Source organism: Moschus berezovskii, chromosome 2, assembly GCF_049115385.1.
Source record: "Moschus berezovskii isolate FMDL1 chromosome 2, NW_MosBer_1.0, whole genome shotgun sequence".
Lineage (NCBI taxonomy): Eukaryota > Metazoa > Chordata > Mammalia > Artiodactyla > Moschidae > Moschus > Moschus berezovskii.
This window is the reverse complement of record NC_142461.1, coordinates 9,942,204-9,953,128: the sequence shown is the minus strand read 5'-3', so window position 1 is coordinate 9,953,128 and position 10,925 is coordinate 9,942,204. Positions and strand designations below refer to the sequence as shown.

Here is a 10,925-nt window from a genome sequence, read left to right as displayed (position 1 = left end):
GAGTGTCACAGGGCAACTTTATTGAGAGGAAACATGGTCACACCCAGCAGACATGCTTTCCCTCTCATCCTGGGTCTTTGTTGCTGCACACATACACACACACAGGCACACACACACACACACTTTCATCACCAACCTCTGCCACACAGTTCGGTTTTCAGCTCCAAGGATGGGACACTCCTCAATTCCTAAGATCCATAGGTAGCAGGGGCGGGAGGGGGTTGGAGTGGGGAGGAAGTGGTCAGGTTCGGGGTGGGAGCGGTCTGGGGCGGGGGTCGGGGTGAAGACAGAGAGCAGGGCTGGATGATGACCGGTGGCCAGGAGCGCCTGACAACTGCAGGAAGCGTGGAATCCTCTGGCTCCAGGGGGGCCTTGGCTCTGCTGGTTCCTTTCTATGGAGCCTTTCTGAGCCGGGCCAGAGCATTTGGGGAGAAGGGTTGGGCCTCCCACCCCATACAAGTCCTCTCTGCCGGGAGTGGGGACTGGAGCGGGCAGGGCAGGGCAGGGCGTGCAGCGGGTGCGGCTCAGCTCTGGGGTTCCTCGGGAGCCTCGCCCCCTTCTTCCCCGGCGTTGTCGGCCGTCCACAGCGTCAGGTTGTCTCGCAACAGCTGCATGATGAGGGTGCTGTCTTTGTAGGAGTCCTCGCTGAGAGTGTGCAGGTCGGCCATGGCCTCGTCGAAGGTGGTCTTGGCCAGCGAGATGGCCTCCTCGGGGCTGTTGGCGATCTCATAGTGGAAGACAGAAAAGTTCAGAGCCAGGCCCAGGCGGATGGGGTTGGTGGGCGGCATCTCCTTCTTGCTGATGTCCATGGCCTCCTGGTAGGCCGACCGGGCTGAGTCGATGATGCGCTTCTTGTCGTCGCCAGTGGCCACCTCGGCCAGGTAGCGGTAATAGTCGCCCTTCATTTTCAGGTAGAAGACCCGACTTTCGGCGTCACCGGCCTCCTTGATGAGGTGGGTGTCCAGCAAGCCCAGCACCGTGTCGCACACACCCCGGAGCTCCGTCTCCACCTTCTCCCGGTACTCTTGCACCTCCGGGCCCTTCTCTTCCGAGCTTTCTTCATTGCTCTTTTGCTCGATACTGGACAGGACCCTCCATGCCGCCCGCTGGCCTCCCACCACGTTCTTGTAGGCCACTGAGAGCAGGTTGCGCTCTTCGCAGGATAGCTCCTCACCCTTTTCCACGGCGCTCTTCATGAAAGCTGCCATGTCTTCATAGCGTTCGGCCTGCTCGGCCAACTTGGCCTTCTGGATCAGACTGGCTCTCTCCATGGCTCTGGGGACAGGCAGACAGGCAGGTGGCGGGCTAACTGGCTGCCTCGGAACCAAGGCCGGCTTCTGTGCCTCTCCTGCTCTCTGCCCGCCTTTTGGCTGGAAGGCCAGGCCCAGAGAAGGGTGGGAGGGGAAGAGGGCGGGGCTAGGGCCCTGGACCTGCCTCCCTCTCCTCTTCGCCCCCACACCCTTTCCGGGTCTTCCTTAAAGGTAAAAGGGCTGGGATGGCGGGTAGGGAGGCGGGGGCCGGGGGTGAGTCATCCGTACTGTCAGCGGGAGAGATTTGGGCGTTGGCCTCACCTGCACCGACACCTTTCCAGGCCCCAGGCTGCCCCCTCTGGTTCAGGGCTTCTATTACATGCCTACCGTAGGTAGCTGTCCCAGTTTCTCAAATCAGATCCTCCTTCACCGTGTTTTTCCAGGGGTTGAGGATGGCTCCAGCTACCTGGCCGCTATGGGCCTCGGCAGAACCCATAAAGCCAGGTGCAGGAGGATGAGGTTCCCAGTCCTGCCAGGTATGTTTCCCCCATTGGTTCAGGTGAGATAACTTTGTTTAGGTAGGGCGGTAGTTTCCCAAGCGCCTTCATACCCATGATCTAACTTAATCTAACCTGCTGTGTCTGTGTGAAATGGGCAGGTCTATGACTACAACTCCACTATAGAGATGAGAACACTAAGGCTCAGAGAAAGATGAGAATTGCTCGGAGTCACACAGCTACTAAATTTGGCTTTGCTCCCATCAAGTCTTTTGACTTGTGAGCTCCAGAATATTTAAAAGTGACATGCAGGCTTCTTCCGGAGTCTACCTGAAATGGTTCTACCCTCCACCCCTCACTCCTCCTCAGGGTCCTGTCCCCTCTGAGCTCCCAGAATGCACAAGTGGCAGCTTTCAGGGTGCCACTTAATGAGGTGTTTAACGAGCAGCCTCTGACGCTCTGCCCAGCCTTTGTAATTAGTCACCCAGTAGGTTTTTTGGATACCTTCCCCATCACAGCACAATTTTCCCTTTCAAGTTGGTGGCCTGTTGCCACTTGTCTGAGGACTTACCCTCTGGCTGTCCACACCAGGTCACCTGCCCCCTCTAAGCTGTCTGCCATCATGTGTCAGTGGGGCGCACAGAGGGTGGGGACCCAGCTCACTGGCTATTCCACTTTCCTGCCTAACTCAGCCCCGCCCTCTGTCAGAGGCAGGGATGCAGGCCACCGGGGTGCCCTGCCCAGCTGGGTACCAGGAGAGGGGGAAACGCTAGCAACTGGGGAGAAAAGACAGGACCGAGGAGATGGAGGTGGCTGTGACACATGTCGTTTCGTTTTATGGGGCAGCAGTCCCAGCTGAGTGCTGCCTTCCCCTCCCCCTTCCAGCTGAGTGAGCCTGCCTCTCAGAAGTTTCCCTGCCCCTTCCCTCTGACCACGGCCCCACTTCTGATTCCTGGCAGAAGCCTCAGAGATGGAGATTTCTCTGTTGCCAATCTTTTGTCCCTGTTCACTGAGACCCTGTCTCCGTGTCAGTTGAAATTTTCACCTAAAGGTGTTGGCATTGCACCTAGGAGGGTGGGTTCCTGCTTGTCTGCTCTACCTCTAGCCAAAGCTCAGATGGGGCTCGGGGCAGGGCTCCTCTCTCTGGGATCCAGCCAGTTTAATGCTTGAACCAGGACTGTTTCACAAGCCTGTCCCTCCCCAGTTCCTCTTGATGTCTGAACACCCACCCTCTCCTCCTGAAGGGAGGCTTAGGCCAGAACTCTGAGGCCCAGAGATGAGATCTGCTTCTTTAAAGGAAAAGTAGGGACGTATCTGAGCTGATGCCATGTTTTCCAAGGAAGCAAGCAGAAGGGATTTTAGGCTTGCCATCCTGAAGGCTTTGCCTAAATCAGATCACTGACACAGAAAACAATGAAAAAGAAACATACTGGAATACCAATTTACAGTGTATGTTTAGGTAGTAGGATTCTAAGTGGGCTTTTCTTTTTCCTTTGATTTTCCTAGTATCTTCAGGCTATCAATGGTGAATGTGTATTATTTTTCTATGACAGAACAGCCTACAATCTTGAAATCAGACTGCCTGGGTTCGGTTCTTACAAGCTGCTGTGGCTTTGGGTAAGTGACTTGGCCTCTATGAGCCTCAGTTTTCCTGAATAAAAATAGGGCTTGTTGTGAGGATTAAACGAGTTGATGGAAAGCACTTAGTAGAGAGGATGGTAACTATTAATATCATGTGAAAAGAAAACTGAGCCTTATTATTATAAACATACACACTTGAAGCACTAATATGGAGCTGGTTTCTATGAAATAAGGAAGGGCCCCAAACCAAGTCTCAACCAAAGGCCAGACCCTGCCCAACTGGAGAGACGATGAATGAACGGTCAGAGGCACTCACTCAGCACTACCTCCACCCTCTCCAGCTCACACATTCCTCTGGCCTCCACAGGCCTTGGGCCCTCAAGGACCTTCCTTGGTACTAGTCATCCAGCCCGGGCTTTCCCAGGTCCTGGGGGAAAGCTGGAGATCCCAGAACATTAGAAACCTGGAGGGCAGTGCCTGGTAGGCCTAGGAATTTTGCAGATGTTTCTGTCTCAAGGCAGGGAAGACTTCTCTTCCTACCACTCACACCAGAGACCTGGTGGTGGTTCACACCACAAACTCCATGCCCTCAGCACAGTGCTGGGCAGGGGAAAGGAAGCCTCGTCACTCCTTCCTCTCCCCTGCTGAAGCTCAGGGGTGAATTTGGGAGCCAGGCTACCTAACACCTCCTGCCCGCTCTGGCCTGTCAGTCCTGACTCAGTTCCTGTCTCAGGCACCTCCCTTTGCCTCCAGGCCTCCCTTTCCCAAGTCCTGGAACCCAGGCAGGCAGGAGGCAGCAGGCCCTGACAGGGCATGGAGTTCCACTGTCAGCCGCCTGAGTCAGCAGGGCAGGAGTGGGGTCTGCAGCGCAAAGGAGCTTTCCTCATCCCGCCTGCTACCTCCCCACCCTCCCACAGAGCATCCTTCCTACTAGCAGGATCAAAGTCTCTCGTCCCACAGACAACCACTCCTTCTTAACTGGTAATAACAGGCTTTGAAGGGTTATGGCATAGAGAAGTCACCAACCAGTTGCTATCTACCTCCACTGAGAACAAGGACAGGGCTCTGATTGCAGCAGGAGGGACGCTGCTTAGACTTCAGAGTGAACTTCCTAGGAAATTTTTTTTCAGTCTTGGAATGATCAAATTAATCAGGTAACTAGAGGAAACTAAAGTGAAAGAAAGTGAAAGTGAAGTTGCTCAGTCGTGTCCGACTCTTTGCAACCCCATGGACTGTAGCCTGCCAGGCTCCTCTGTCCATGGGATTTTCCAGGCAAGAATACTGGAGTGGGTTGCCATTTCCTTCTGCAGGGGATCTTCCCGACCCAGGGATTGAACCCGGGTCTCCTGCATTGTAGGCAGATGCTTTAGAGGAAACTAAGGGCTTCCCTTATAGCTCAGTCAGTAAGGAATCTGCCTGCAATGCAGGAGACCTGGGTTCGATTCCTGGGTCAGGAAAATCCCCTGGAGAAGAAAATGGCAACTCACTCCAATATTCTTGCCTGGAGAATCCCATGGACAGAGGAGCCTGACAGGCTACAGTACATTGGGTGACAAGAGTCGGACACAACTTAGCGACTAGAGAGAGAGGTGGGGGGGAAACTATGGTGCCTTCTCCCATGGTTAGTTGTGAACAAGAGTTCAGTTATTCAGCTAAGAGCTTGCTCCACTAGTTGGCTGTCTTTGGGAGAGATATTAGATCACTTTTAAATGACTCAGCTGAGTGTTTTTCCTCAAGGCACTGGTGTTTAGAGTACCCTATGGTCTCTTTGGCCATTCCAGTCTAGGACACAGTGTGGAATTACTGGAAAGAGAATGGAATGAGGCCTGGGTGTGGAACTGCATCCCAGTTCCATTATAAGGCCTTGAGCAGGTCCCTTCCTGTCTTTTGGCCTCAGCTTCCCCATCAGTTCAAGGAGGCCAACACAGATCATCACTCAGCCCCTGCTAGCTCTGAATGACATTCTCTGATATTAAGGTTTCTTCTCTGAGATCCCCTCCTTCCACAGCAGCCATCTTCATTCCTTGGGTGGTGCAGAAAAGTCAGAGATTGGGGAGACAAGGGGCAGGTGCAGATCTTGGATTTATCAGCTGCGATTCCTAAAAAGGCTATCATCACCTTCTTCGTAGGTTTAGGCGAGAGAATGGGCCTGTGTGTGTATTCTGATGTGGGGTGTCAGCTAGGGAAAGGCAAGATTCCATTATTATCCTGGGCTGGGCTCAGTTCAGGGTGTGACAACCCCAGACTGGAGTTAAACCCGCTGCCCTGGCCTGGACTGGGACCTCTCAGTTCAGAGGTCAGCTAAGACTTGAAGGTCTCTGGAATTGAGACCAGGAGTTCTGGAGGGACAGAGTGAAGACAACCCTAGCTGCTCTGCCTGTGTCCCCTCTGGCCTCATTGTGCCTCTGTTTTAAAATCTCTAGAATGGCTCTGACCAGCTGACTAGGCCAGCACTGAGGATAAGCCAGATGTTCTCCTGCAGATTCATCACAGGCCCCAGCCCTGGACCCCAAATAAAGGTGGTACCAGACACTCAAAGGTATGGCAAGAAGAGGGAGATCTTTATTTTGGTTAAAAAAGGTACAGGACAGTAGACAAGCAGCCCCCCACCCCCACCCTGCCATGGGCTCAGCAGATTCCCTAGGCCCGCTTGGTTGCCTTCAGTTCCTCTGAAGAGCTCGGGACTGTCAGCGCTAGCCCGGCCCCTCGGTGCCTGAAGCAAAAGGGGACAGCGTCCTCCTTGCGTCCTACCCGCTGGGTCGGGGGGCAGGGGGAGCCGTGGGAACAGTGTCAAACCAGCTGTGCTCAGAACAGTCACCAAACTTGTTCAGCAGCGTCATCAACACCCCAGAGGGCTCCTGAAGAAACCTGCTCGGCTAGACTAGAGCTCTGCCCGATCCTGGGGGTGGGCAGGCTGTAAGGCAAGATTCCTAGAGTCTTGACTCCTGACAGATCTGGGGAAGGGGAAGGAAGGTGGAGGAGGGGAGGGCGAGTTTCAGCAGAGTCTGACATCATTGTGCTGACGGCTGCTTTCTGGCCTTCTACACTCTGGCCGCGCGGAGTGGGAGCGGGGGCAGAGAGGCCAACCCCTGCCTCCTCTGGGGGGGTCCCTAGAGAGAATACGTGTGGGGCAGGCTTGGGGGCAGACCCTGTAGGCACAGATGGTGGCAGACGGGCCACGGGTTAGGCAGGTGGAGGTGCCGGGGGCCTGGCTCCCCCCAGGCCGCTCCTGGAGAGGCAGAGAGCAGCGGTCCTCAGGAGGTCCTTAAGCCCCCGCACACACTGGAGATCCCGGGCAGGACAGCAAAGGAGGAGAAGAGAGAGGGTTAGTGCGATGCGGAGGAGAGAGGAGGCCGGCGGGGAGCGGGGCGGCCACAGCACCTGCGTCTTCCCCACAGAAGGGCCGAGGCTCGGGCAGCAGGCAACCAAGCAGGAGAGAAAACGGGCAGGTGAGAGAAAAAGCTCAGCAGGACAGAAAGCCAGGACAGTTAGTGACCGAGGGCCCCTGCGCACCAGGATGCCGTGAGAGCGGGCCGGCGCCTCAGGGCAGGTGCGCCATCCTCTCCCGACCTCGCCCTTCACCTCCTGCTCCAGCTGGAGAGCTGCTCTGTGTGAAGCCACTTCCTCCGTCCAGGGTGGGGCGGCTCCTAGCCCTGCGCCCACGCCCCGGCCTTCCGCTGATGGGGGATGGGGGGAGTCCTGAGGGCCCTACCACCGCCAGCACACACACTGCACCACACACCAGACAGATGAATGGGCCCCGTGGGGGCGGCGAGGCATGCGATGAGGATGGTATGGTGTGTGAGGGGGGCGGGCAGTGCTGCTGGCCGACGGGGGAGATAGTCTTACCAGCTAACCCTCTGCAAAGAGGCCTGTTAGCTCCCCTCAGGCTGTGCAGGAGATGGCAAAATCCTGACAGGTGTCCTCCTGGGGGAGATACCAGAGAGGTGGGCCAGGGTTACGAGCTGTCTGGTGGGGCCCTGCTGCCCAGGCTGGGGTGGGCGCCAGGGAGGCTCTGGCTCTTAAACTGGAATCTACTTCTTTATAAACATTTTCTTAGCTAAGCAGTCCCTGGAGGTCAGAGTGGAAAGACAGAAAAGAAAGAACTTAGGGTCGCAAGCCCCCAGGGCCAGGGAAAGTAGAGGGGATGGAGAGAGGACAGGATGGCCTTTTCTTCCCTGCCTGCGGGGCCCTAGCTACAGCCCTCTGTGCTTGGCCTCCAGCAACCAGACTCTAGCCAGGAGAGACCTTCAGCTGGATCACTGGGCTGCCTGCCCTCTTTCTGTCTCCCCAGGCATCACCAACTCGATGGACATGCGTTTGAGTAAGCTCTGGGAGTTGGTGATGGATAGGGAGGCCTGGCGTGCTGCAGTCCGTGGGGTCGCAGAGAGTCGGACACGACTGAGCGACGGAAATGAACTGAAGAGGAAAGACCAAGTTTGGCTGAAAGAACAGAGGGCTGCCAGCTGGGGCCTCAGCAAAGAAAGAGCAAACAAAAACCAAACCAAAGCAAATCAATTCTTAAAAACAAAACATTTTATTACAAGCAGGAACAAAGAATACTGGCTTAAATAAAAGGCAGGTAGGAGTCCCCTCCTCTAGCCAGCTTCCATCCCACCCCTCACTCCCACTGCACTGCAGCAGGGCCCAGAGCCCTGAGGCTGGGGCGAAGTGGTTTCTCCCAGAGGGGACTCCTGGTGGCTGCGACTTCTCAGCTGCCTGTGACCCACCAGCCTCTGCAGCAAGGAAGGACAAGGTGCGGGGACTTCCTATGTCCTTTTCCAAGTGCTCTGGTCCTCTTAGAGGGCCAAGGAGGGGGACAGAGGGACAATTTCCTGTCTATTTTGACAAGAAACCGTCACTCCCAGGAGAGGAGGGCCATCCTCTAATTTTCCAGCCCAGATTTAGGCCAACCTTCACTCATTTCAGCCCACCCTGGTCCTTCCTGGAGGGAGGCCCTCAGTTGGCCATGCTCTAGCCCCTGGCACTGGGTCCCATACTCAGATCCCGGAGGAGGGGGTGTGGTGAGGCAGCCACTCCCCACAGCCATTACCCCATCCACCTGACCAGGCCCCAGCCTGTCTGGGCAGGTCCCAGCTGGAAGCCTGACCTGGGGGCTGGGTGGCCGAGTCCCAGCCACTGTTTAAGGTCCTTGGAGGAGGGCAAGGAGGATGGGCCAGACTGCAGCAGGAGCCCAGGGGTCTCCTGTGACCAATGTACACACTCCCTGTCCCCATGGCTCAGGCTGCTCCTGCTGCTGCTGCCACCAGCTGGCACCCAAGGGCGATGGTGGAGAGTGAGGCAACCCAGGGGGTGTGGGAGCCAGCCACATTCATACAAGAGCACACACGCACGCACACACATACGCACTCGCTCACTCACAGCCAGAAGGTCTCTTGTAATAAACTTATTAAAACCAAGGTGCCTTCTGCTAACCCTTTACCTGGCACTACAAAGATAGCAATGTGGCTGACTTTTTCTTTCATTTAAAAAAATGCTATGTAGAAAAGAGGTCTATAAAATTGTGCAAAATACCCAGCGTTAATAAACCCGTTTCAAGTATTGCCAGCATGAGTAAAACCTGCCCATCCCCAGACCTGACCTGGGAGAGAGGTGGGGGGGGCCGGCTGGGCCCTTGGAGAACCCTCCGTGGGCAGAGGGGGGCGAGGCTCCCCCTTCCTAGTGTGCTGCCCAGGAATCATGCAGGAGCTGAGGTCTCGGGTGCCTGGCTGGCTGATTTGGCTTCCTCTGATGCAGGCTGCTCCCCCCACCCACCCCCAACTCTGCCCTCTCTACCTGGAGCCCCAGCGAAAGAACAATGGCTCTCCCAGAAGGAAGGAAGGGGCCCAGATGCCTAAGCAGCCCCCAGAGGCATCCTCTCCGACAGCCTGCTATCTGGAGCTGACTTCTTCTTGGTCCGGCTTCACCCACCTTGGACCCTGGCTCAGCAGGGCCCAGCAGCTCCCCTACCCGGGAGGTGTCACACTCAGTCCACAGCCTCATTCATACAGGGCACGGCTGGGCAGAGGCTTGGCATGGTCTGCTGGGCGGCCTCAGGGGCCCTGGCCTCTCTCTCCTGTCACTCCTGCCACTGACCCGCTGGGGGAATTTAGGGCCCCCGGCCATGTGAACCTGGTCTGGGGAGCAGAGGGTACAGCCATGGCACAGTGTGGGGAAAGCCACGCAGGGTGGGAAATAAATACGAAAAGACTCAAGCAGTCTTCGGCGGCTCTGCTTCCCTTCGGGTGGAATGGGGAGGAGGTCCTGGCAGGTGTGGAGGGTGGCAGGTGAGTGCGGAGGGGCAGACAGGCCAGCAGGTGGCAAGTACTGAGCCCGGTTCATGGGTGGCTTCCTACCATGCTGGCATCGGGCTTGGCTCCGCAGGCTGGCTCGTTGCTTCTGATGGGCGAGGGCAGCACGGTGTCGGACTGCACGAATCCCCTCCGGTCAATCAGGCTTCCAAAAGACAAGGTGGGGGACACATGAGGCCCTGCCTGGCAGCACAGCTCCAGGCCGGGGCCTGGACAGCTGGGTCCATTCCCCGATGAGGCAAGACCCAGTCCCAGAAAGGCTGCTCAAGTTGGCAGCTCAAGACCCTTCCTTTCTGGAAGGGCCCTCTCTGTACTCGGGACACCTGGCTTTGGGCCACAGAATTTATCCACTATTCAAACTGTCTGGCTTTCTGTAGGGCTCCCAAGCTGCAGGTGAGAAGAGCAAGGACGAAAGGACATTGGGAGATCCTGCAAGTCCTACTGTCCTTTCCCCAGGCGCAGGATGGGTGACAGGCATATGGGATACTGGGCGGGAGGAGGTGGGGAAGGTGTGAGGAAACCTTACCCCACCCCCAACCCGCCCCCATGGCATCCAATTGAGCTCCCGATCTGGACGTCTGGCGCCCCCTAGTGTCCAGACAGATGGGGCGTTTCCCCGTAGAGCTGAGCCACCAGGAGGGAGAGGAGGCTCCACCCAGTCCAACCATCAGCACCAGACAGCAGAGTCCCTCAAGGTAGACACAACATTCATTGTGGTTATCCCTGGGGAGTAAGATTACATGTGATATCTAATACTCTTTCTAGTATTTTGTACTTAATTTTTTCTACAATGAGCACACAGGATTACAAATTACAACTCTACAGAATTCCTTTCTGTGACAAGTGCTCTGAAAGCATACAGCAGGGGATGATGGACAGAGGGCACCTTTGGTGTGGAGAGGTCAGTGATTCCAGAATCTCTTTGAGAGTAGACTCAGATCTCAGATCTGCCCCCCCACACACACACTGGCCAGGCCAGGCCCTGTGACCTCCCCCACACACCCCCTGGCTTACCTGGGAGGTAGGGGGCCACAGAGCACAGCACAGCAGTTGGTGATAACACTTTTATGGCTGTAGGGGTTGACAGAGGCCTCGCCGCCCCTCTTGTTGGACCACGAGCCTTTGATCTGCAAGCAGGAAGGAGCTCTGAGTCAGGTACCTCCCTTCATTTTCCCTGCTGTAGAGGCTGGGGAAAATCCCAAGGACAGAGGAGCCTGGTAGGCTGCAGTCCATGGGGTCGCTAAGAGTCAGACACGACTGAGCGACTTCACTTTCACTTTTCACTC

General features: G+C 56.2%; 2 protein-coding genes and 1 long non-coding RNA gene across 6 annotated transcripts in view; 1 reads left to right on the top strand and 2 right to left on the bottom strand.

Moving 5' to 3' along the window:
• Positions 1 to 1,364, bottom strand: SFN (stratifin). Its single transcript, XM_055397690.2, has one exon. It carries the CDS (start codon positions 1,269 to 1,271, stop codon positions 525 to 527), a length of 747 nt encoding a protein of 248 aa, XP_055253665.1. The 5' UTR covers positions 1,272 to 1,364; the 3' UTR covers positions 1 to 524.
• Positions 1,365 to 1,471: 107 nt separating this feature from the next.
• Positions 1,472 to 7,900, top strand: LOC129537859 (uncharacterized). The gene is made up of 4 exons (XR_008682121.2): positions 1,472 to 1,786; positions 3,301 to 3,364; positions 5,752 to 5,867; positions 7,623 to 7,900. It is a non-coding gene; the product is annotated as an uncharacterized LOC129537859 (long non-coding RNA).
• ZDHHC18 (zDHHC palmitoyltransferase 18) overlaps positions 5,864 to 10,925 on the bottom strand; it is a 28,590-nt gene continuing 23,528 nt past the window's right edge. Inside the window, exons 7-10 of one of the 4 annotated variants that reach the window (XM_088843869.1) lie at positions 10,654 to 10,766; positions 9,685 to 9,784; positions 7,178 to 7,255; positions 5,869 to 6,610 (exon numbers count right to left, since the gene is read on the bottom strand). In XM_088843869.1, coding sequence (XP_088699995.1) covers positions 7,214 to 7,255; positions 9,685 to 9,784; positions 10,654 to 10,766 — 255 coding nt within the window. In that variant the 3' untranslated portion in view covers positions 5,869 to 6,610; positions 7,178 to 7,213. Of the gene's footprint in view, positions 6,611 to 6,632; positions 7,256 to 9,684; positions 9,785 to 10,653; positions 10,767 to 10,925 lie in introns of those variants that run through there. The other 3 variants (XM_088843872.1, XM_088843863.1, XM_088843868.1) reach the window with 3 other exon arrangements.

What these genes read in the sequence shown, in the direction of transcription:
- SFN (XM_055397690.2), bottom strand. Translation starts at nt 1,271, where the DNA reads ATGGAGAGAGCCAGTCTGATCCAGAAGGCCAAGTTGGCCGAGCAGGCC.